Source organism: Ursus maritimus, unplaced genomic scaffold (genome assembly GCF_017311325.1).
Source record: "Ursus maritimus isolate PB19 unplaced genomic scaffold, ASM1731132v1 scaffold_8, whole genome shotgun sequence".
Classification (NCBI taxonomy): Eukaryota; Metazoa; Chordata; class Mammalia; order Carnivora; family Ursidae; genus Ursus; species Ursus maritimus.
This window is the reverse complement of record NW_024426996.1, coordinates 23,932,319-23,959,226: the sequence shown is the minus strand read 5'-3', so window position 1 is coordinate 23,959,226 and position 26,908 is coordinate 23,932,319. Positions and strand designations below refer to the sequence as shown.

The 26,908-nt window shown below is 38.5% G+C and overlaps 1 protein-coding gene across 1 annotated transcript in view; it reads right to left on the bottom strand.

The window, feature by feature from the left end:
* Positions 1–16,959, bottom strand: part of CDKL2 (cyclin dependent kinase like 2) — a 31,406-nt gene extending 14,447 nt beyond the window's left edge. Inside the window, exons 1-6 of the mRNA XM_008693222.1 lie at positions 16,586–16,959; positions 9,988–10,182; positions 7,648–7,826; positions 5,776–5,888; positions 4,228–4,367; positions 1,678–1,766 (exon numbers count right to left, since the gene is read on the bottom strand). Of these exons, the coding sequence (XP_008691444.1) occupies positions 1,678–1,766; positions 4,228–4,367; positions 5,776–5,888; positions 7,648–7,826; positions 9,988–10,182; positions 16,586–16,753 (884 nt within the window). The 5' untranslated portion in view covers positions 16,754–16,959. The remainder of the gene's footprint in view (positions 1–1,677; positions 1,767–4,227; positions 4,368–5,775; positions 5,889–7,647; positions 7,827–9,987; positions 10,183–16,585) is intronic.
* Positions 16,960–26,908: the final 9,949 nt, after the last annotated feature.

Genomic DNA, 26,908 nt, shown 5'->3' with positions numbered 1-26,908 from the left:
GGGCGCCTGGGTGGCGCAGTCGTTAAGCGTCTGCCTTCGGCTCAGGTCATGATCCTGGAGTCCCAGGATTGAGCCCCACTTCTGGCTCCCTGCTCAGCAGAGAGTCTGCTTCTCCCTCTCTCTCTGTCCCTCCCCCTGTTCCTTCTCTCTCTCTCTCTCTTTCACTCACCTTCTCTCTTAAATAAATAAATAAAATCTTTTTTAAAAGTTGAGTTTTAAACTAGACTAGGGGGGCGCCTGGGTGGCTCAGTTAAGCGGCTGCGTTTGGCTCAGGTCATGATCCCAGGGCCCTGGGATGGAGCCCCACGTCTGGCTCCCTGCTCTGCAGGGAGCCTGCTTCTCCCTCTGCCCTCTGCTCGTACTCTCTCTCTTGTTATCTCTTTCTCAAATAAATAAATCTTTAAAAATAAAAGAAAAAAGAAAAGGAACTGTGTGATTATTTGAAATACAAACTTAACTAGCCACTTTTTCCATGGAACATTTTTACTTGAAATGACTGACAGAAAACTACTACAGTTATTCAGACTTGGAGTATTCTGCAGACATTTTTTTAAACGAACAAAGGAAAACAACCAATAATATTTGTATTAAGGATAAAATTCAAATTTTTATGCAGAATTGGAATTCTGTTAAACTTGTGTCCGCTACTGTGACTTCAACAGATTCCCAATACTTAAAAAGACTTTTCTGATGACAGAGAATATGGCTTTTTGATATGATATAATGAAATATGTTATCATTTTAAAGATCTACATTATTTAACAAAACAATATTTTCCAAATGACTCATAATGATGTCACAAAAGCATGCATGGGTAAAAGATCTATTCAAAGTGCAAGAGAGACAAATGGATTTTAATGTAACAGGGTAAGAAAAGTTCACTGATATGTTTCAGATTCCGCAATGCAACCAGCCTTTAAGAAACTACCACTGTCAAGTTTGGGTATAGTATCACAGTTTGGGGTATGGAATCAATAAAGAATACTCACAATTATCCGAAAGGGCTATTAAAATACTCTTCCATTTTGTAACTACATATTTGTGTGAGGCCAAAATTTCTTTATATATCTCAATCAAAACAATGTATCACCACTAATGGAATGCAAATATGAGAACCGGGTATCTTTTATTAAGCTAAAGATTAAATAGATTTGTAAAACTATAAAGCACTGTCATTGCCACTCATCTCACTATTTTGGGTTTTGAGAGCTGCACTGATGCTAGCCCTGGGACAGCACAAGAGAGCATGACAGCAGCTCTGGCACACCCAAGTTTGGCACAGCAAAGTCCCAGCACAGCAGTGGCAACAGTGTCATAGGACTGGGTGTGGTATAAGTTCAGTGGCAACAGGAGATGGCACGTTTGCAAATGCATCAGTACCCAAGATGATGGCATCACACAGCTGGTAGCAACATACAAATCAGTGACCTGAGTGGTAGATGTCACCAGCGGGAGACAGAAAGAAAAGCACGAAGTGACTGCTTCATGAAAACCAGGATGCTTAATTTAGTGAATTCAGGGGACCACTCTTAGGAACTGCATAATTGCTAAGGGTGAATAGGGGTAGGGTGGTAAATATTTGAGATCCTATAAAAGCAGGTGGGTAGAGAAATAAGAGAATACCCTTACTTTAACTCTAGGTTGGGGTGTCCCAGAAAACATGAGTCAGTACTATACCTCTCAGCAAATCCATCCATATGAAAGAAATCATGATGGAGGAGCTCAGCACAGAAGGGTCTTTTGTCTGGGTCAATATGTAAGCATTTCTGGAAAACGAAGGAATATACACAGCTCATATCAACGAAAATCTGCCTATATTTAGATTTCTAAATGCAGAAAAATAGAAAATTGGGGTGCCTGGGTGGCTCAGTTGGTAAAGCGTCTGCCTTCAGCTCAGGTCATGATTCCAGAGTCCTGGGACCAAGTCCTGCATCAGGCTCCCTGCTCATCGGGGAGTCTGCTTCTCCCTCTCTCTCTGCCCCTCCCCCCCTCATGCTCTCTCTCTCTCAAATAAATAAATAAATAAAATCTTTGAAAGAAAAATAGAAAATTGCTCTTTTGAGTCAATAAATTTTAAAAGCATATCATAAATGATAAAGAATAAAGAACAAATCTAGACAATGACCACCAATGGTTGCTAATATCACAAAAAGAAAGACCACCAGACATTTAATGTCTCTAGATGGAAACATACAAACTTCTGCTGTAGTCTTGTCAAAAATCAACCTGATTCTGATCAAGCTCTAGTTCTATTACGAGTTTATAAGAAATACAGGACAGAGAGGAACATATTAAACTATACTATGTGGAAAATTCTAAGGGTCAAACAACCTACTTTCTTTATCAAATAAATGGCAAGGTTTAAACAAAAAAGAAAGACATGAATATGAGTTTGTAAATTAAATACGTGCCAACCAATTGTGATCTACAGACATCATGTAGATCCTAATTCAAACTATAAAAAGAAATTATGAGAAAATCAATGAAACTTTGAGCATTGGCTAGATGTTTTATAATATTAAAGAATTATCATAAATTTTTAAAATTTAAAGCCCTTGTAGAATGAAAGGGAAAGGGCCTATCTGTGTATATTACTGTGCTGGATACTTAACATAGATTATTTTATTTTAATGCAGGTCTTGTTCTGATTTATTGGAACCATTCAGTGCCAGTAAAAATAGAAGGAACTCAATAAATAGCTTTAAATGAACAAGAAAAGTTCTACAAGTAATTAAGGTATTTATAAGTGAAATGATATAGTTTCTGGGATTTGCTTCAAAATACAACAGAAAACAAAGTTGAGGGAGGTGAAGATAGGTAAAAGATTGTCAAAAGGTTGTTAATTGCTGTAGCTAGATGATAAGTATTTGAGGGTTCATTATACTACTATTCTTTCTACTTTTTCTGTATTTGAAATTTGCCATAATAAAATGTTTAAAAGTTATATAATTCTATTACAAGGGACATAAATTGGATTATAGTTTTACCTTAACTCCCTTTAAATCTCCATAGACATCATAAAGCTGGTCTCAATAAAAAAAAATATTTGAATCTGTTAGAAGATTATATAGAAAAGTAGAAATATATTCTTTTAAGAACTTGTTATAATTTTTTATAAGCTTACTAAACTATTTTAATGAGTTATTTTAAAAATTTAAAAAGCAAAGAACATCTTGAGAAAATGTCATATGATCCTGGTGTTTCAGATATCTTGTACTTATTTTATCAATACTTCAGGACAGTCTGAATTAATAAGAATTTTTTGAGCTAACAGTTCCAAAGGTCCAGTGAGAATTTCCCTAATATCTTCCTCAAAGACAAGGCAAAGGTGATGATCTTTTATTTGTGAGCTCACTTCAGTGAATCCAGCAGCTAAGCAAAAGCCTCTTTAACAAGACAGTATAGGTCGTGAGCCTATGCCCTATATTTTAACATTTTGCTACTTCTTTACCTTTCTTTTTATTTCCTTATCTTACTTTTCTTCTCTTTTCCACTTGCATAGGCTTACACTGTAAGTGTTAAAACATGTTGTGAGGATGTGTTCACACTTAGAACATGCTAGATAACAACACTAAATGGTTTCTTAAAACAAGTAAGTTTTTCAGGCCTTTCTCTCTGAAGATCCCCTTGTCAAATTATTGAAACTCTTTCTTTATGTACAAAAATTAAAATCAGGGGCGCCTGGGTGGCTCAGTCAGTTAAGCATCTTCCTTCTGCTCAGGTCATGATAAAAGGATCCTGGGACCCAGTCTCACATCAGACTACCGGCTCAGCGGGGAGCCTGCTTTTCCCTCTCCCTCTGCCACTCCCCCTGCTTGTGCTTTCTCTCTCTCTCTCAAATAAGTAAATAAAATCTTTAAAAAAATTTTTAAATCAATAGAAGGGCGCCTGGCTGGCTCTGTCAGTGGAGCATGCAACTCTTGACCTGGGGGTTGTGAGTTCAAGCTCCAAGTTGGGCTTAGAGCCCACTGGCAGAAAAAAAAAAAAAAAGGCAGGGGGTGGGGTGGGAGCCTCCTGGCTGGTTCAGTAGGTAGAGCACGCGACTCTTGATCTCCGGGTCGTGATTTTGAGCCCCATGTCAGGGGTAGAGTCTACTTAAGATAAATTAATTAAATTAAATTAAATCAATATTGAAATTGTTAACCTAAAAGATCAACCAGACAAGAAAAATAGAAAAACAAGTCTCTATAATATAAACTCACTGTATGAAAGTAAACATATGATTACCTTTGCTAAATCTATCACAACTTCAGAGAGCTTGGGATAGCGTCTTTCAAGAGGTTCTGTTTCCTTGATTTCTGGCAACCTTACTCCAGCAAACACAGGATTTTTATAGAACAGCTCCTGATGTCTTGGAATTAGATTACCTGGAAGTGAGAATAGCACACATCTCTGTCATTATACATCATGATGGAAAGGGCAAAGAAACAGGTAATGTGGAGTGAACAGAAGACTAGGACACTGCTTATGGACTCGGGCTCTCTCAGCATGCAAAATCAACCGAAAACAGTGTTCTTAGGGTGGTGGCACCCGGCAGTCTTCATAGTGGTGTTGATGCAAGTTAACTCCAGAAAATTAACGTTCTTATCTCAAACTACTCATTTAGAAAATTCACAAGCCACTATAGATAGAACTGAAATCATGAGGGAGCATAGAAAAAGGACAAGGAAAGAACATTTTATAATTTTTTAGATATAAGTACCCACACTTCATTTCTAACAACAAAGCATAAAGTGCTGTCCAAAACAATGAACATATTATTTTTTTTTTAAATATTTTATTTATTTATTCGACAGAGATAGAGACAGCCAGCGAGAGAGGGAACACAAGCAGGGGGAGTGGGAGAGAAAGAAGCAGGCTCATAGCAGAAGAGCCTGATGTGGGGCTCGATCCCATAACGCTGGGACCACGCCCTGAGCCGAAGGCAGACGCTTAACCGCTGTGCCACCCAGGCGCCCCAACAATGAACATATTATTAATCATGTGATCAGAATCTGATCTAGATAAATCAGTTCCACCCTTTAAGAATTTAATTCTAAAATTAAGACTAAATTGTTCTAATTTTTTCAAGTTAAAATTGTTTTAAAATTTAGAAATCTAGTGATCTTGTACCTGTGTCTAAGGTCTGATTTGAGCACTTTTATCTTTTTCTTCCATTTTAGTACTTAATCTAGTATAAAATATGAAAATTCTGCTATTGTATTGTTTATTGAATTTCTACCCTGGAAATTAAAATTCAATAGTTAAATAACCCCCCCAAGTGTTTTCCTATTATCTCCATTTTCCAAGTTCCATCTCCCAACATGAAGTTGATATTTCGACAAATGTAAGAAGACTTTGCTAGTCTAGCTTTAAAATTCCATCCAAAGCACTAAGATTGAACTACCTAGGAAGGCTCTGTGTCTCTCCATTCGAAGGTGAGGATGAGCGTAATAGTCACACTACACTAAACACTTGCTAACCCAGAGAAAATAAACGGCCGTTTGCATCCTCTACATGTGATTTATTGAGTATAAAAACGCAGAGAAAATGTACAGTCTTTGCTCTTTTCTTTGTGGGGAGTGTGACAGAAGGGTGGATGGGAACATGAAAAAGACCATATGTCAGACAAACGAAAGTCAGACTGAGAATGAATTAATACAGATAGATAGATGAGATTTTCTATTTGCTCCCTACTGCCACTTAAAACACGTATCATCTTTAATATACCAACAACTTGTAGAAACAATACGAGCAAAAACCTCTAAAATTTAAAATGCAGATGTATAATCTTACCTAAACACATCATAATATGGTATAGCTGATCAATATCAGAATCTCCAGGAAAAAGGGGTTCCCCCATGAGCATTTCAGTTACGAGACAACCAATGGCCCATACGTCAACAGCCCTGGAACAAAAGCAATGTGGTATAAAATCTGGCATCCTACTATGTTTATTGTCACTGAATCTGTTCTGCATATTACTATTTGGTACTTTCGGTATTGAGAATAGTAGTAGTAAGCTTTAAATTACCCATAAAAATACATTTCCCTGTAAACTTCAAGTATGAATTCCCAATTTTACCCATCCGATTATGTGACATAAGAGGGAAAAGTATTCTGAAAAGTCAAAATCGTTATTACGTGTACTTTATTCTGGAAATAAGCCTTTTGGGTTTCCATTCAGAGCCTATTTGTTCTTTGTTTATACATAACTCTAACAAGGTTGATCAGTCTATCCCACCATACACTGAAAACTGCATACCAGAGGTTGTTGGAGACACATTGAGTAACAACAAGGAGAACTGAGAGCTAAGAGGGGAAAAAATGGAAGAACAGTTTTAAAAATCAGTCACAAGAATTTAAAGAATATGCTGGTGTCATTAGCATAGGTACAACTACTTTGAAAATTTTTTTTAAAGATTTTACTTATTTATTTGACACAGAGGGAGAGAGAGCACAAGCAGGCAGAGCATCAGGCAGAGGGAGAGGGACAAGCAGACTCTCTGCTGAGCAAAGAGCCCAACGATATGGGGCTCTATCCCAGGACCCTGGGATCGTGACCTGAGTGGAAGGCAGACACTTAGCCAACTGAGCCACCCAGGTGCCCCTACCTTGAAATTTCTTAAGGTCATAGCTGAATTATAAAATGGTACAGAGGCGCCTGAGTGGCCCAGTCGGTTCGGTGTCCAAATCCTGTCCAACGCTTGGTTTTGGCTCAGGTCATGATATCAGGGTCAGGAGATCCAGCTCTACGCTGGACTCCATGCTCTGTGCAGAGTCTGCTTACGACTCTCTCTGCCTCTGACCCTCCCCCCTCTAAAGTAAATAATTAAAAAAATAAATAAATGGTACAAAAGTTACAGTATAGCAATAAAATGAGAACTCAGAGTAATCAAGAAAATATTAAATGATGTGTGCACTAAAAACACAAAAAGTATGGGGTGCCTGGGTGGCTCAGTCGCTAAGCGTCTGCCGGCTCAGGGCGTGATCCCAGAGTCCTGGGATCGAGCCCCACATCAGGCTCCTCCGCTAGGAGCCTGCTTCTTCCTCTCCCACTCCCCCTGCCTGTGTTTCCTCTCTCGCTGGCTGTCTCTCTCTCTCTGTCAAATAAATAAATAATATCTTTTAAAAAAAACCACACACACACACACACACACACACACACACACACACACACACAAAGTACAGAAAACATTTTACGAAGCTTTCTACCCAAAGCAGTAAAAGTTACCATCCCTTCTCTGAAGAATTCATTTATGCAGATAATTTATGTTTTAAAAACATTTCACTCAATTATGTTTCTACCCCCATCCTTGCCAACTTCACTTTGCCTCATTCCAACAGTGTCAGACTTATCCAATCCATGTTCCTCTCTTTACAAGTGATAAATATATCTATTTCCAACCCACCGTAAAAAAACAGACCACTGACTCACCTTGATTTCCCTACCTTTAAAATAAGTACGCTTTCCACAACTCATTGCACAAAAAACATTTAAAGAGGAAGCACCAAAAAGAACAAGTCATCTTATAAAGCTCCCTAAATCCAAAACTTCCTTTCGGCGTTAGAGGGATCTTTTATTATATTACAAACACATTCCATTTTATCAAGAAAATAGTGTTAAATCTGCCCTCCCTGCCCTCCACCCCCTTGTTGATGTCTTACTTGCCATACTTGACATCACCGACCAATAGTTCTGGAGCTCTATACCATCGGGTTGCCACATAATCAGTATAAACTTCCCCAGGGGCTGCCAACGTTCGTGCAAATCCAAAATCACATAACTTGACAACGCCAGACTGGGAGACTAATATATTCTCTGGCTTTATATCTCTGTGTATGATCTAAGAAAAAAACAGAATCTGACACATATGGGCACATCAAGTTAAACAAACTATTTTCTGAGCACCTGCCATGTGCAGGGTACTGTTTTTGTCCCTATGATGAATACAAATAAAAGCATATAAAATTGTTCCTGGCTTCAAAGAAACTGGGACCTGGCTAGGCAAGAAAAGACACTTACACTTGAAGTTTCACTTAAACAATCAAAGATATTGGGTGAAATATATATTACTAAATACCAAATCAATTGTTCTGTTAATGACTACTCTCAAGACTAATGGAGTAAGGCTATCATTAAAGACTAGAATGGTCATGGAAAATTTTTATGAAAGGGGAGGCTTCTAAGATAGGTCTCTAATACTGTGTGCAACCTGGATAAATACAGAAATGGAAGGACAATCTGAATGAAGGAGAGTAAAAGAGTGAAGACGAATGGCACCTGGGTGGCTCAGCTGGTTGAGCGTCTGACTTGATTTCAGTTCAGGTCATGATCTCAGGGTTGTGGGATCCAGCCCCGTGTCATGTTCCCTGCACAGTGGGGAATCTGTTTCTCGCCCTATCCCTCGGTCTCACCCCCCGCTTCTCTCAAATAAATAATCTTTTTTAAAAAAAGAAAAAAGTGAAGATGAAAATAGATCAGGAAATTCCAGGGAAATGTTTTCCTAGAGAAGAGGTTATGTCCTAGGGAGGAAGGCTGCCTCAACTGCCAGCATGGGAAGTCTGAGTTTGATCAAGACTTCTCAGGGAAGTGGATCCCATGGAAGTGACAACCAATATAGTGTTTAAAGATGTTGGCCATAAACAAACTAAATCAGAAAGAGGGGCTAGAGGCCAGGAGAAGAGCAATGGGACAATGATAAGATGATAAGGGCCTAAACTAGGCTGGTGTTCAGAGAAATGGAATGGAAGAGATACAATTTAGAAGTATTCTCAATCAGAATCAACAGAAGTTAGGAAGTAATCTCAGATATTTTACTTAAACCTGGGAATTTAAAATAATGGGGGCTCCATCAAAAAAAGAAAAGTCTAGGAAAACTTAGCTTTGATGGAATAATTAGTAGTTTAGTTTTAGCCATATGGGCTTTTAGGTGGATCGCTGAGCACCTAAGTAGAGGCATTCATCAGGCAGTTAGAAGTGTAAAAAGGGTACAACAAGGTCAGTGGTTAAGATTTCTAAAGGAGAGACTATGGAAGTAGAAAACAGGACGCTGGGAGACAATACTAAAAATTCTACAGCTAGGCAAAATAAATTATTAGGCCTCATTCTTTAATACAAGTAAACTTCATTTCGAAAATTTTAAAAATATATTTATTTTAAACTCTTTCAGAGGACCAGCATCCTAAATAGCAACCTGCCATTGCTGAGCATTTTGCAAAGGCTACCAACTTCTATTATATCCTAGACATTCGTGTAAGGTCACAGGGTCAGCCCCACATCTACTGTTAGCATTTGTTATTTGTATAATCACATACATTTTAAAATATCACTTAAAAATATGGCAAAATCAATGTGTTGTAAAACTGGCAGAATCAATGTATTAAGTTATTCATTTTATACTATACTTCTAAGTGTCATTTCATCTGGAGGTGCTTTTATATGATTCTCAAATGATATAAAATTATTATGATAGACAATAGGGTAAGAGCAGGGATTTTCATACTTCACAACTAGGCAAGAGAATCTGAACTTAAAATTTGTGCATTTTACTCAGCAAATGTTACCTAAAACACACACACACACAGAGCAAACAAATATTAAACTCTAGTTTAATATGCATAGCTGAAGTGCTTAAAGTTTGAAGTGTACTGATGTCTGCAACTTACTTTCAAGTGGATAAATAAATAAGACAGATTAATGGGTTGATAAACAGATGACTAGTTGAATAAATGTCATAAAGCAAATATAGCAAAATGTTAACAAGTTAGAATCCAGGTGGTAATTACATGGGTGTTCATGTACACTCTTTCAACTTTCAGCACAGCCTAATTGTTGGGAGAAAGACTACGTGTTATTATGAAACATGAAAATTGGCAGTATCAAAGTAACATGGTTATTTCAATTACTTTACTAGTCCAAACTTCAGACTAGGTCAGTGTCTCATTAAGTGATGGTATCAGGTAAGTTAATCATTGGCAAAATAATTGTTTAAACTAAGTACTTACATTGTGACTGTGACAAAATCCAATTCCATTAATAATCTGAAACAAATATTTTTGAACCAGCTGGTAGTCTAGTCCATTGGGAAAGAGCTCCAAGTCATCAAGAATTGTATGGTCAACAAATTCAAAGACTAGGTACCATCGTTTTTTTTTCTTACATACTTCCAACAGATTCACCAGATTTTCATGCCTCAGTTGCTATTGTAAAAAAAAATGCAAAATCATTTTTACAACATTGAATTATTTAGCAATCAGTCATAATCTAAAATCTTAGTATAAGAAAGACATAAATAAAATTCATGAATAGTATAAATTGTTAAAAGTATATTTTGGTTTTTCAATTATACTCAAAAGATCATATTGCCCCATTCTTCTCTCAAAGAGTACAATAAAACCAATGAGAAAAAAAAAATGTAGCTCCATCTTTGATGAAGTGGGATCTATGACCCCTACCAACAACAAATGAGGTGGGACTGCCAAATGTAGTCAAGGTCAAACAGAAGTTTAGGAAGATACCAAGAGATCTCCTGTGGCTAAAAAGCTGGGAGAACAGAGTAATCAAAATTGGTGACATACCCTGAAAAGGAAAAAAAACAAAAACAAAAAACTCCTTCTTTGATATAATAGGAACAAGATTCATGGGCTGTCAGTGAAAGCAACCCTAGAACTGAATGGTACCAAGGACAGCAGGGAAGGGAGGCCTGAATAATCACACAGAAACTCATTTGCTGGAAGCAATCTCTCAGTGAGGCAAATGTAGGGCAACCACTAAAAAAAAAAAAAAAAAAAAATTCCAGACTAAACCAAACTGCAAAGTAAGAAAAGTTATCAAGGATAAGAGGGCATTACATAATGAAAAGGTGTCAATTTTCCAAGGAGACATAACAATTCTTAACATGTATGTGCCTAACAACAGAGTATCAAACTATATGAGGTAAAAACTGATAGAATGCAGGGAGAAATAAACAAATTCACTATCATAGTTGGAAATGTCAACCATTCTGCTCAGAAATAGATAGACCCAAGAGGTAGAAAATCAGTAAGGACACACAGTTGAATTCAACAACACCATCAACCAACTTGATGTAATTGACATCTACAGACTACTCAACAGCAGAATTCACATTTCTCTAGTTCAGATGGAACATTCACCAAGATAGACCACATTGTAGGCCACAAAACACACCATAACAAATTTAAAATAATAGAAATCACACAATGTCTGCTCTTGTACCATAATGGAATTAAAATAGAAATCAATAACAAAAAGATAACTAGAAAATTCCAAAATACATGAAAATTAAATGACACACTTCTAAAATGAAAACATAGACTATCAGTTCCACCTTTCTCTCTCTCTTTCTCTCACTCTTTCTCTGTGCTTTTATTTTTGAAAGCTGAGGAGTACCACATTTGGTAGGGAACTCAGACCAACTCTCCTATTGAGAAATCTTAAAAAGTTGGACAAAATATTTTAAAATCTTCTTAAACATATAAAAGACCCAAGAAGACAGTGAGGAATTACTGGGCCAAAAGCAAGAACAGGAGAACTCAGAGAGTTAATTTCAGTACTTAAGCTGATTTTGCCATCAACTAACAGGTGTGTAACTGAGCTTGGATTTTTGTGGCCTGTTGGAGCTAAGAGGGAAGGAAAAGTCAAAGTCCAAATGCCTTTCAAAGGTGGGGTCTCTGAAGCCCAATTTAAGCTGGGACACTAAGGACTACACCTTCCCCACTAAAAATGGACAGAAATGAACCAGTCCTCAGGAGACTTCACTTTAGCCTCAAATTATTCCTAAAAAATAATGTTTCAAATATAATGTCCAGCAAAAAATCAAAGACAACCAGGCATACAAAGAAATACGATACCACAAATAAAAACTATCGGAATATAAAGAAAACCAAAGCAGATACAGAATGAGTTCAGGTTTTGGAATTATCAGATAAAGCTACTATGCTTAAAAAGAAAAAAGTCAACCTCAAAAAACTGAGGGAATTTGAGGTGCCTGGCTGGCTCAGTTGGTAGAACATGTGGCTCTTGATCTCTGGGTCCTAAGTTCGAGCCCCATGTTGGGGGTGGAGTTTAAGTAAGTAAGTAAGTAAATAAATAAATAAATACTAAAAAAAGCAAAGCTTAAAAAAAAAACAACCGGGGCTCCTGGCTGGCGTGCAAATCTCTGAGCTGAGTATAGAACTTACTTAAAAAAATTTTTTTGAGGGAACTTGAAATCAGAAAAAGTGATATAGCAGATTTAGAACCAAATAAAAATTTTAGAACAGAAAAGTATAATAATTTCCGTAGACTAGGTGATTTATAACAGCTCTCATACTGAGTACAAGTAGAAAAGTTGGACAAAAATATAAAACCACTATTCTAAGGGACAAGAGAGATAAGATACTAAAGAATATCTAGACTAGGATCCTGAAGACAGAGGCCCAGGGAAGAGAACCAAACAATTAGTTATTTTTTTTTAAACCCTGGAAACATACCAATTCAGAGAGATTAAGATGTTGAGTGGCACTTTTGACAGTCTTGTGGCCTAAGGTAATAATGATTGGTGTCCGGGGGCCATCAAAGTAAAAAGAAGGGGTACAGGCCTGATGAGACCCTTTCACTTTGGGTTGGCCCTAAAAGTCCATAAACTATGATAAGGGTGAATAATAAATAGGCATTCTCACGAACTACAATTCAAATTCAAATAATGTAAATTCCTCAAATTGGATTAAGATGATGGCACAATGTTAGGTTTCCTGGAGAACCCTCAAGAGTGCCCTCAAAAGCCTCGCATAAGCAAATGTAACTCCTCCCAGGGGAAAGATATCATCCAGAGACTCAAGCTATGTATACCATTCTTAAAAATTAATACAGCCATATAAAAAGTTAACTTAATAAAAAACCAAGAGAAAAAAACCAAACAATAGAAATAAACATATGGGAGATCCAGATAATAGGTACTAGATAAAGACTTTAGAAAAGACTAATTTAAATAGTCAAGAAAGCACAATAAGGAGTTTTGGTGGCCAAATGGAGACTATAAAAAAAAAAATCCAATGGAAATACCAAAATTGAAAAGTATATCTTTAATTAAGAAATCAGGGGCACCTGGGTGGCTCAGTCGTTAAGCATCTGCCTTCGGCTCAGGTCATGATCCCAGGGTCCTGGGATCGAGCCCTGCATCAGGCTCCCTGCTAAACCAGGGAGCCACTTCTCCCTCTCCCTCTGCCTGCTGTTCCCCCTGCTTGTGTGCATGCTCACTCTCTCACTCTCTTTCTGTCAAATAAATAAATAAGATCTTTAAAATTTTTTTTGAAAGGAATAAAATGTTACATAGTATATTTTCAGATTACAAGAAAACTGTGGCAAAACTAAATAACCAGGGAAGGGAAAACTAGAAAATTTCCACATATTTAGAAATTAAGGAAAATGAGAAAATATTTTGAACTCCTACTCAAAATTTCTGAGATACATACCAAGCTGTTCATAGAAGGAAATATAGCCTTAGATGCATGTATGAGGGGGAAAAGGCTGGAAATTAAATAAGCATCTATATCAACAGGTTAGGAAGAAGAACTGCAAAATAAACCCACCCAAACTAAGTAGAAGGAATGAAATATTAGAGAAAAAAAAATGAAATAGAGAGAAATAAAGGGGCATCTGGCTGGCTCTGTCAGTAGGACATGCAACTCTTGATCTTAGGGTTGTGAGTTCAAGTCCCACACTGGGGGTAGAGTTTACTTTAAAAAAAAAAGAAAAGAAAAGAAAGACTTTGAGAGACTGTTTGGAGGTTCTAGCAGGGAGCACAGCTACTCATATACCCTTGACCAAAGAATGGTCCTCCTCTATCAGGGAAGTTCATCCTCACCACTCTCAGAGTCAATCCCTATCAAAATGCCATCAACATTTTTCATAGAGCTAAAACAAAAAATCCTAAAATTTGTACAGAATCAGAAAAGACCCCAAATAGCCAAAGCAATCTTGAAAAAGAAAACCAAACCTGGAGGCATCACAATTCCAGACTTCAAGCTGTGTTACAAAGCTGTAATCATCAAGACAGTATGGTACTGGCACAAAAAACAGACACATAAAGCAATGGAACAGAATAGAGAACCCAGAAATGGACCCTCAACTCTATGGTCAACTAATCTTCAACAAAGCAGGAAAGAATATCCAATGGGTAAGAGACAGTCTCTTCAACACATGGTGTTGGGAAAATTGGACAGCAACATGCAGGAGAATGAAACTGGACCACTTTCTTACACCCTATACTAAAATAAACTCAAAATGGATAAAAGATGTAAATGTGAGACAGGAATCCATCAAAATCCTAGAGGGGAACATTGGCAGAAACCTCTTTGACCTTGGCCGTAGCAACTTCTTGCTAGTCATGTCTTCAAAGGCAAGGGAAACAAAAGCAAAAATGAACTATTGGGACTTCATCGAAATAAAAAGCATGTGCACAGCAAAGGAAACAGTCAACAAAACTAAAAGACAACCAACAGAATAGGAGAAGATTTTCAAATGTCTTATCAGATAAAGGGCTAGTATCCAAAATCTATAAGAACTTAACAAACTCAACACCCAAAAAACAAAAAAATCCAGTCAAGAAATGGGCAGAAGACATTAAGAGACATTTCTCCAAAGAAGACATGTAAATGGCCAACAGACACACAAAAAAATGTTCAACATCACTCGGCTTCAGGGAAATACAAATCAAAACCACAATGAGATACCACCTCACACCAGTCAGATTGGCTAAAATTAACAACTCAGGAACAACAGATGTTGGTGAGGATGTGGAGAAAGGAAACCGTCTTACACTGTTGGCGGGAATGCAAACTGGTGTAACCACTCTGGAAGACAGTATGGAGGTTTCTCAAAAAGTTAAAAATAGGGTCATCGGGGTGGTGCAGTTGGTTAAGCATCTCCCTTCGGCTCAGGTAATGATCCCAGGAGCCTGCTTCTCCCTCTGCACCTCCCCCTACTCATGTGTGCGCTCTCTCTCTCAAAAAATAAATAAAATCTTTTTTTAAAAAGTCAAAAATAGAGCTACCCTATGACCCAGCAATTGCACTATTAGATGTTTACCCAAATGATACAAACAGTGATTTGAAGGGGCACATGCACCCCAATGTTTATAACAGCAATGTCCACAATAGCCAAACTATGGAAAGAGCCCACATGTCCACTGACAGATGAAAGGATAAAGAAGATGTAGTGTGTGTGTGTGTATGTGTGTGTGTAATGGATATTATGCATTTCTATATATATTACATATATACAATGTATATATATTATACTATATATATATATATATATATATATCAATGGAATATTACTCAACCATCAAAGAGAATGAAATCTTGCCATCTGCAATGACATGGATGGAACTAGAGAGTATTATGTAAAGTGAAATAAGTCAATCAGAGAAAGACAAATATCATATGATTTCACTCATAGGTGGAATTTAAGAAACAAAACAGATGAACATAGGGGAAGGGAAGGAGGAAAAATAAGACAAAAACAGAGAGGGAGAGAAACAATAAGAGACTCTTAGGTATAAGAAACAAATGAGTGCTGCTGGAGGGGTGGTGGGTGGGGGGATGGGGTAACTGGGTGTTGGGCATTGAGGAGGGCACTGGATGGAATGAGCATTGGGTGTTGTATGCAACTGATGAATCACTAAATCCTACCTTTGAAACTAATAATACGCTGTATGTTAATTAAATTGAATTTAAATTAAAAAATAAATTAAAAAAAGAAATACAAAATAGAGAAGATCAAACATTGGTTCTTTCTAAAGATAAATAAAATTGATAAATTTTTGGTGAGACCGATTAGAGAGAGAGAGATCACACAGCAGGCCTGAGACTTAGAAAGGTCTGCTTACAAAATGAGCCCTTGGTTGGCACCTGGGAACTTGGATTTCATGAGGGTTCCCTTCATTTCAAGAACTGGTTAAGTGGCTCAATATGCAAAAAAAATGTTGCACATGCTGAATATTTCCATTCCTTCTGGGCCTCTGGAATTTTGGTATGAGCCAGAGGGTGTCTACATGAACATCCCCCAATAAAAACCCTGGACACTGAATCTACTGAATCTCCTTGGTAGACAATATTTCACACGTGTTGTCACAGCTCATTTTTGGAAAAAATAAGTGCATCCTGTGTGACTCCACTGGAAGAGGATTCTTGGAAATCTGTGACAGGTGTCCTCTGGAATTCACCCCATGTGTCTTTTTCTTTGCTGATTTTGCTTTATATCCTCCACTGTAATAAATCCATGAATGCAATCCATAAATGCTGAATGCTCTGAGTCCTCCTATTGAATCATGGAATGTCGAGTGGTCTTTAGGACCCCCAACACTGATGACTGATAGGTAGATAGATACATAAAGAAACAACAAATACTTTCAAAATCATATTTATATTCATAGGATAAATGAATATGCATATATAATCATTTTATTTGTTTATTGTCAAAAAAGAAATTTATGTCTTAAATCTTGGTGTGGAAATTAATATAAAAACAGTAATTTTTTATAAAAATGTAATCTTGATCAAGAAAAACTTATTTTTAAACTCAGTATTGGTATTTACTCACCTTTAATAACTTGATTTCTCGCATAGCAATTTTTTTAACCATTTTGTCATCATCACTTTCTAAGAACTTCTTGACGGCCACAATTCTTCCACTATCTCTATTCCTACACTTCATCACCATTCCATAGCTCCCTTCTCCAACCAATCCTAGGTTCTCATATTTTTCCATTTTAATTCAAAACTGGTAGGAGTTCTTCTTGCTGTGGAAAACAAAACATAGTTAATAATGTTGAGTATATTGATTTCCTCCACCTTCCCAGTAAATTAATTCTTCCCCACTTGTTTTCCATATTAGAGCAGTTGCTGTGTTAATGGCTGTTCTGTTCTGACTCATAATTTCTTAATGTTTCCACATCTAAGCTATGTTTTCAAATTATTTCATTTAGACATTTCATAATAGACAAGAATTAAAGCCATTAAATTTAAATTATTAGATGTCATGTTAATGAAATCCAATATATTTTTAATTCAGATAAAGCAATACTTGAACTATCATGCAAAATAATTCTAGCTTACTTTAGAAAAACACAAGCCTTTTCACTCAGAGGTGAAAAAGCACAAGTGAGTTTTGTTTTGTTTTGTTTTTTAAGGTTTTACTGTTAAATAATATCCACACCCAAGTGGGACTCAGACTCACAGCCCTGAGATCAAGTCACTCACCCTACTGACTGGGCCAGCCAGGCACCCCAATGAGTTTGGTTTTTTGAAGATCAAATTTATTTTTTTTACATCAGGTTTAAAAAAGCAAAGTTGAGGGGTGCATAGGTGGCTCAATCGGTTAAGCGACTGACTCTTGGTTTTGGCTCAGGTCATGATCTCATGGGTGGTGGGATCAAACCTGGTCTTGGGGTGCGGGATGCGGGAGGGGGGTCTGCTTAAGGATTCTCTCCCTCTGCCTCTCCCCTCACTAATGCTCTCTCTCTTTGTCTCTCTCTCTCTCAAATAAATAAGTCTTTTAAAAAAGCAAAGTTGAAAATCTTTATGCACTTTCTACTCAGTTGGGAAAAATATTTGTTCACGAAATCATCACTTGCCAAGTTAACACTAAGAAACTTTGATAAACTATTTTTCTATATTTTTCTTACTTACAGTAATTAAATTCCCATATTGAACTTACAAAATAACAACACTGATATCACAGTATATAAGCAAATTGTTTAAAAATTAAATTTTAGTAGTACCAAATACAATATTTCAAAAATCCTTTTAATGATTACTCACTGTAAGTATGGTCATTTGAATTTTGTATGTAGAATTCTTTTACATCTCATTATATGACATTTTTTTGGATAATGGCAATCCCAATAATGACTGATGAAGGATTGGCAATCATTCCACTACATATTTTGGTATAGAAAAAAACTTTTCAGTTCAAATACAGACAGATTTTCATTCACAAGTCTTGGTTGCCATGAAATATAAAAGCTAATAACTCCAAAGTTAAATTTATTTTTTAAATCTGATTTTAAATTAAATTCCGGAAGCAAAGAACAAAAAATATTTCTCCAAATCCCACTATGGTTCTAAAAGTTTTGAAAAAAAAAAAAAACCTTTCAATAACTATATATTCAAATGATGATTTATAGCTGATTTTTTTTAACCTAACAATACAAAAATACTCATTCATAAAACGTAGAAAGAAAAAAAAACCTCCCACGTATTTCATTAATTGTGTCCTTATGGCAATCTAAAACTAATTTACCCAGATTGTAAATTGTGATGTTTTATTTGCTTCCATATTAGTACACTGATAACAAAAACCAAACAAATGCCCTCTTTGTTCTAGTAAACTGTGATAAACCAGTGTGCATACATTTTCATCAGTTTACCTTAATAATTTAGGGCTTTATTTTGGAGATAGATAGATAGATAGATAGATAGATAGATAGATAGATAGATATACATGGAAAACCAGAACACTGACCCAAAGGGGGAAAAGATGAAAATAAATTCCAGTCAACACGAACTCCAATTATTTCATGTTTTACTAACAGCTTTGATAGTAGGTTCTATAAACTGTTTACAGAGCAGTGTCCACAACACTAACTTTCCACATAGTTGACATATTAACTTCCATTTCATATCTACTAACTATTTTTAAATAAAATGTCTGTTTGAAAAAAAATTCTTGGTGTAATTCTACCTCTCCTTTCCTGAACAAAAATAGCTGGACTCTATAACCTGCATCATTTTTAAACATTTTTGCAATTGGTGTCCTCAATATTTGAAAATGCAAAGTGCTGGGGCGCCTGGGTGGCACAGCGGTTAAGCGTCTGCCTTCGGCTCAGGGCGTGATCCCGGCGTTATGGGATCGAGCCCCACATCAGGCTCCTCCGCTATGAGCCTGCTTCTTCCTCTCCCACTCCCCCTGCTTGTGTTCCCTCTCTCGCTGGCTGTCTCTATCTCTGTCAAAAAAAAAAAAAAAAATCTTTAAAAAAAAAAAAAAAGAAAATGCAAAGTGCTAGGGCGCCTGGGTGGCTCAGTTGTTAAGCATCTGCCTTCGGCTCAGGGCGTGATCCCAGAGTCCTGGGATCGAGCCCCACATCAGGCTCCTCCTCTCCCACTCCCCCTACTTGTGTTCCCTCTCTTGCTGGCTGTCTCTCTCTCTGTCAAATAAATAAATAAAATCTTAAAAAAAAAAAAAAAGAAAATGCAAAGGGAACAAAATTAAGATTTCCTTAAGCATGTATAAGATGTTTCTTATCACAAGTTGGGGCGCCTGGGTGGCACAGCGGTTAAGCGTCTGCCTTCAGCTCAGGGCGTGATCCCAGCATTGTGGGATCGAGCCCCACATCAGGCTCCTCTGCTAGGAGCCTGCTTCTTCCTCTCCCACTCCCCCTGCTTGTGTTCCCTCTCTCACTGGCTGTCTCTATCTCTGTCAAATAAATAAATAAAATCTTAAAAAAAAAAAGCATATCACAAGCTAACATTAAGCAAGTTGGCTACTCCAAGTTTATTCTGGAAACCAACCACACATGTAGTCCCAGCCCATTGAACACACCTGCTTTTTCAAGTGGCACTGCCCACAAATACCTTAGAAGTATCACAGCTTAAAAAGCCTCTGGTTTCCTGAAACAGTTACTCATAAACTACAATTTTTCACGCCTTCTACTCCTGTGTGTAAAGGTAATACAAGCTAAAAGGATGCCTGGCCAATTGGCAATGCGGTATTTCTGGACATGTGCCATGTAAACATTTGGTTCTAATACCAACAATCAGATAATAAAAATAATGCTAATTTTTTATTTTATTAAAGACAAGCAGATTGAAATCTATCACAGGTCACAGAACGAGATAATAGAAGCGTTTTAAAGTATTACACTTACTGTTTTTAAAATCCTTTCATATGGAAAGACCCAAAGGTTTTCAACTTGGAAACAAATTTGAGGTGAAATGCATCTCGCTCGCAGGTCTAAAAGATGCTGACTAGCAAACTAGCAGTTCCGAAGCTGGTCTGATTTCGTCTGTGGACACAGTCACGGGTCCGGGGCGAATCAGGCAGGGAGGCAGATTGGCCTCGGCCTGCCGCAGGCTCACACGCAGGAGGACCGCGGGCCGCATGCTGCCGTCGTCAAGGCAACGACCTCACTCCGGCCCAACCATAGGCACGGTCTCCAGAGAGAGATACAGCCCAGGTCAGAATGCGTCCACGGCAGGCACCAACACGCCTGTTAAGGCCGAGGCCCGTAAAGAAATTAGTTGGGTGGGAGGGCACCGTCTCCCAGCTCTCAGGGTGCCCAGTCCCTGGAGTCTGTGAACCTGCGTGGCTCCAGCAAGCCCTGGGCGAAGGCGTTGGCCACCCAGCTGCAAGGGGGCGGGTTCTCACCCACCCGGGCCCGCCCTGAGTGCGCCAAGCCTCCCGTGTCCTGATTGGCTGGGCCCTGTCGTCACGAGCTACGATTGGCTCAGCGCCAACCACCCCGCCCCTTCACCTGGGGCTTGGCCGGGGTTCGGTTCACTGATGCGCAGACGGCAGCGTCCACTTACACTTCAATTCTTAAGTAGAGAGGCACCTTTCTGCTTTTGCCAGGAGACCTCTCCTCGCAACTGAGGGCAAGAGGCGAGTCCGGTGCTCACAGAGAGAATAAAAGGGGTGGTGGTTTTGTGGGATTGGGAGAAAACAGAAGGGGGAGACAGGCACAGAGGGCGATGAAGCGTTCCTCACAGCTTCCCTGCTGGGGCGGTGAGTGGGACCGGCTCCGGGCGCTCTCACCCGGGAAGGTTCCGACGCTTCCTTTCCGGTCGGGGCAGTGGGGCCAGGCCGGGCCAGGTAGGTGATGAGGGTGACAGCCTCGGAGGTGATGATTAGTAGGTGAGGCAAGGTGAAAATAAGTAGGTGACAACACACGTGACGTTAGGAGGGACCTCGAGGAGGACAGCCTGGGCACTGAAAGCGAGGGACACACTTTGAGGAGATAATGAAAGAGGGAGAAAGACCATGAATGAAACAAGGGCTAGGGCGTCCCCGGAACTAGAAGAGATGTGTGCAATACGGGCGTGTGGCAGCCAAATAGGGTGCACTTGGGGGTGAGATAGATTCAAGGCACAGACCATGCCTTAAGGCTAGATCCGTGACTAGGGAAGACTGGTAGGTCAGAATGACGCACAGGCTTGAGTCACACAAGAAACATGGTTTTCCTCATCTTCAAGTAGGTTGGGGTTTAGGCCATACCCCTCCAATGAGAGGCTTTAAGCATTCAGTTATTTTCATATTATATCATGAAGACTACGGGAGGCTGGCTGGCTCAGTTCGTGTAGCATGTAACTTGATCTCAGGTGGGTCGTGAGTCCAGCCCCTCGATGGGTGTGGAGATCATATAAATCTTTATTAAAAGAAATCATGAAGACTAAACGTTTTACAATCATGTTTGGTCTCTAGAACACCTTGATCCAATTAAGAGAATGTCCTGGAACAGCAGATATTTATAACCATAGTCAATATTAAGGTATGAATTCCTTCTTGTATACCAAGAAATAAATATTGATTTATAAATCATCTTTTGTGATCTTGGTTAGCATGAATTAATCTTCCAGTGCTTGATCACCTTGGTCAAGCTGCTTAAAATCTAGTTCCTGAACCTAAAATCATGAGTAGACCTAGGACCTGGGCATGAAAAGAATACAATTTCTTTGGTCAGTCCTGGCTGTGACCAAGTTGGAAGGAGTCATGCCCCATTTTGTTACCTCTATTGGCTATAACAATCTGATGAATTTTTTATATGAATTCAGGAGACCCCCTTTTATAAAGTGGCAAATCCCTGTTTGTTAGGACTGAAGCTTGAGAACAAGAATACAAAAATATTTTACTTTTCCAACCTTACAAATATATTCAACAACATAAATATTAAAGGCCCCTGCAGGCAAGAGGCCCTGAAGCTTAAATAACCTATTTATATCCCACAGGGAACCAAAAGGATAAAGACTAAAAGTACTAGATTTGGTGAATAAACAATACTTGAGAAAACAGTTTCAAAAAGAACTGAGTTTGAAAGCCAACTGTGAAGGAGACATAGGGTGTTCAACAGTTATACATCCTGGGTAAAGCTATCTACAGATTTGCTGAAGAGGAGGTAGCATTAGGTAGAAGCAGGATTAGGTTATTGCTTATTTTTCTTTTTCAACTGGGAAATCTTTGGAGGGAAAAAGAGTAGAGAGAAGCTTTAAAGAGGCAAGAAAAGGAATAATGAAAAGCCCAGGACAGGTCTGAGAAGGTCTTAGCCTTGAAGAGGCTTAGAGAAAAAAGGAAAACCTCAGAAAAGTATAGGACAGACACATTAGCTGGCCTAGATTTTCTCAGTAAAAGAACATTTTTGCTGAAAAAGATAACGGTGAGATTGAGGCTCAAGGATCCGAGTGTTGGAGGGGTACCTAGCTCGCTCAGTCAGAAGAGCATGCGACTCTTGGGGCACCTGGGTGGCACAGTCGTTAGGCGTCTGCTTTCAGCTCAGGGCGTGATCCCAGCATTCTGGGATCGAGCCCCATATCAGGCTTCTCCGCTAGGATCCTGCTTCGTCCTCTCCCACTCCCCCTGCTTGTGTTCCCTCTCTCACTGGCTGTCTCTGTCAAATAAATAAATAAAATCTTAAAAAAAAAAAAAGCATGCAACTCTTGATCATGATCATACATCTATACTATACTATATCATAACAGTGTGAACCTGGAAATCCATTCCTCAAATGTTAAAAATATGCATGGATTTGCACTGGTAACATGCCTCTTACAAAAACTCTCCCTTGACGTTCCAACTCCCTCTAGCCTCTACCGCATTCCTCCGAATCTTTATAACAAAACTACAGAAGTTTATTCATTTCTTCCTAGTTCTCTCTTGGGCTTTCATCCTTATCATGTCACTGAAATAGCTTTTCCCAAAAGTCACTATGACCTCTATCCTGCCAAGGTCATCTGTGCCAGAGATTACTAACTACTCACTAAGCTGGTTCCTTTTTCCTGTATGTATGGCTTGTTTATTTTCTGCAATCTCCATTGAGGTTGGGGTCATGTGACTTAATTCAAGCCAATGGAACATATCTACCATTCCCAGTCCTGGCACATAAAAATCTCCACACAAGATCCTCCGTATTCCTTTTCTCTTTCACCTGGCTATAATGAAGATGACTACAGCATGATCTTGAAGCCACACATTAAAATTGGTAGAGCCTTCATTCAACTGTGTTCCTAAATGACTAAGTGGGGGAGGGCCAGACCACTGGCCTGTTCACTACCGCTCCATTTTTTATGAGGTAAAAAACTATTGTTTGTGCCATTAGACATTTTGGGGTCTATTTATTATAGCAGATAGCCCCGCTTAATTAATTCACTACCTTATTTGACCTCTCAGCAGCATTTGACACAACTATTCTTTCCTTTTGAGATAAACTCTTGAAACTTAGCTTTCCATGACACCTGTGTTGCTGTGTTTTGTCTCCCTCAGCTTCCTTTGTAGGCTTCCTGTACTAGAACCCTGAATTTTAAGAGTATCTGAGGGCTCAATCCTCAGCCTCTTCTCTTCTGTACACTTACTTCCTAGGTGATCTCTCATCTCATCCAACAACTGCAAAGACCTATACTGGCCACTCATAGCACTAAGCTCTTCTCAGAGAATTCCAAAATCAAACCACCTGACATTTCTTCCTGGCTATCCAATTGTCATATGAAACTTAACACTGCTAAAAGAGAACTGTTGATTTTTCCCTCCACAATCTACTCTTGCTCATTCGATATCTCAATAGAGTACAGCTTTCCACCCAAGTTCCATAAAAATCCCAGGGACCATCCTTGAACATTCTTTTCCTCACATTCAAAATCTAATCCATAATTAAGTCTTCTAGGTTCTATCTCCACAATATATCTTATTAGCTATTTATCACCATCTTCACAACTGCAACCCTAATCAAAGCCACCATCACCATCACCATCACCTGGTACCCCTTCCTGACAGGTTCCACACTAATTCAGAGCACATCACCTCCCTGTTGAGATCCCTACAATCCCAGTACGAGGGTAAAATCCAAACTACAAGGCCACCCACAATTTAGCTCTTATCTCTTAATATCTGCTGTTATGGCCCCACTGGCTTTATTGCCCTCGAACATACCAATCTTCCAAACACAGAGCCTGTGCCTTTGTTCTTCATTCTATTTGGAATGTCTCCTACCAGATCTTATCATGGCTGCCTTCTCTTAGTTTGGATCTCAAATGTACCTCTTCAGAGAGGGCTTTCATCACCACCCTCGGTAATGATTACACAACAGCCCATTTCTTGTCACTATTACATTCTCCACTAGTTTTGCCCTCTGTTAGCCATGTGATCTTCGAAAAGTAACTAAACCCTGTGCCTGAATTAACTCTTCTGTAAAATAAACTGTACTCTTCCTTATAGGATTACTGTCATATTGTGCCCAGGACTTACCGGGACTGAAATTACTTATTCAGCACCCAAGATGATTTCTGGCACATACTAAGACTCTGATAAATATTTAGACTGCTGTGTAAATCCTTCTCACTTCTGTCACACATTTGTTATTTAAGTGCCTGCTTTGAAACATCACTCTAAGTCATTTCTGGTAAGTCATCATGCATTGAAAGGTCTCTCATGTCTATTTTCTAAGTTGCTAACCTCATCACCAATATGCAAGAATTTTTTTTACCTCTACAAGCTTCAGTTCACCTCTTTAAAAACAAAAAAATTTAAACTTAATAGGGTTATCAGATTAAAAAATATATGTAAAATGATGGGCCCTCAGAAATTATTCCTTTTTATCAGCTCAAAGACCTGGAGTATTTGACAGCTATTTGATTTCTCAATGGCTTTTTTTTCCCCCAAAGTAAACTCTACCCCTAACGTGGGGCTCAAACTCAAGATCCAGAGTTCAAGAGTCACATGCTCTACTAAGCCAGTCAGGCACCCCTGCCGCTATTTGACTTCTGTTCCCATTCTCTACTCTGCCTCATTACTTAATGCTGTGCTTCCTGAATGTAGTTCCTGATTAAGGGAGCCTTAATTTTAGGATCCATCTAATGCTGGAGGCTGTGATTTTACAATTTGCTAAAATAACCCCAGGATAAAAATGCACTGCATTCAAAGTTTAAATTTCTGGTATTTCAAACTCATTTTCTAAAATTAAATAAATCATCCTTTAAAGCAGATTGACACTTTTGGCTAATGCAGTATTTCAAATCATGTCATACCAGTACGACTGCATATCCTTTCTGAGCTTCAGTCTCCTTGGCTGTGAAATAGATAACGACTTACCTTGCCTAAATATTAAATCAGATGTAAAGCTACCAGAAGTATGACTCAGTTTATCTTCAAATTATATAGAAAACTCATTTTAGAGATAAAAATGGGGTGTAAAGATATTTTACTGGTTACACTATTTTAAAGTGGAAGCATCTGCTTTTCATTGATATCTTCATGCTATCCAGAACTCGTCATCGTCAATTCCTTTTATCAAACACCTCCTAAATTCAGGTGCCAAAAAATAAGCTAAATCTATTTCCTTCCCTCAGATGTTTAAGTCTTGAATTACAACAGCTTTTTAGTTTTCCTGCTTCCATTCTTGTCCTCTTACCATGTTTTTTAAAAGATTTTAATTATTTATTTGAGAGATAGAGTAACAGCACGGGGGAGGGAGGGGAAAAGAGGGAGAAGCAGGCTCCCTGACTTGATCCCAGGACCCTGAGATCATGACCTGAGCCAAAGGCAGACGCTCAACCGACTGAACCACCCAGGCGCCCCACCTACCATGTATTCTTGACCTGGCATTAGTCTATCACTTCCATGTTTAACATTTTTCATGGCTTCCTGTAGCAATTAGAAAAATTCCATACCCTGGTTGAGGTGATCTAATCCCCTTATGTCTCCTACCCCACCTCTTACCATTCTGCCACCTCTTGACCCGACTTCACCAATCCCAGCGTCTTCTCCCTGCTTTTCCAATTTTACAGGCTTTACATTAGCTGGTTCCTCTGGCTGGAGTGCTGGAATGGGAGAACGGGGAACACCATCCTAAAGTTGCCACATGGTGGCTGTGTATTATCTTAATGCTTTGCACAGCATTTACAACTACATTTCTCCATTATCAATAGGGGAGACCAATGGACTTCTCTTATTCACTCACATAACTTCAAAATCAAGAACAGTGTCTGGCACACAGAGGTGGCTCAATCTACACTTTATCAAGCATTAAATGGTTTGTCATTAAAACAATCGTCTAATAGTATATAGGAAAACACATACACTCATGCCAAGGTAATTACAGGGACCATCTACAGATTAGACTACGGGAGTTCATTCTTTTGGATTATCTGTACTTTCTATAATATGCACAGCCATGTTATTAATTGCAGTAAATATACATAAAATTGACTTCATATACTGAAATGAAATAAAAAGGCACAAGCCAAAATTTTACACAATCCTAGACAGCCTGATCTTTTCAGGTCCAGTTTCGCATCAAAATCCAAGAGGGTTTCACTAGCACTCCTGCCTCCTCACCCAAAAAGCCTGTTTTCCCTTGTGTTCCACATACCATTTTATTTCTCCAATTATGCAAGTGAGAAACTTAGAATTCTTTTGATACCACCCTTTCCTTCACCAAGCCCGTCTCTCAAATTCTTTAGACTTCTAACACCAGTACTCTAGCACACTTCAGTACTACCTAGTACCACCAATCCAGCATCGCAGCTCTTGACTGATTTACTGGCAGTATCCATTTACCTGATTGACTCAATTCATCACAGAACTCCTTCAATTTGTTTACTACGTAGCTAGAGATGTTTCAAAATAGAATTACCTGCCCCCACTTGTTAAAATTTTCAATTT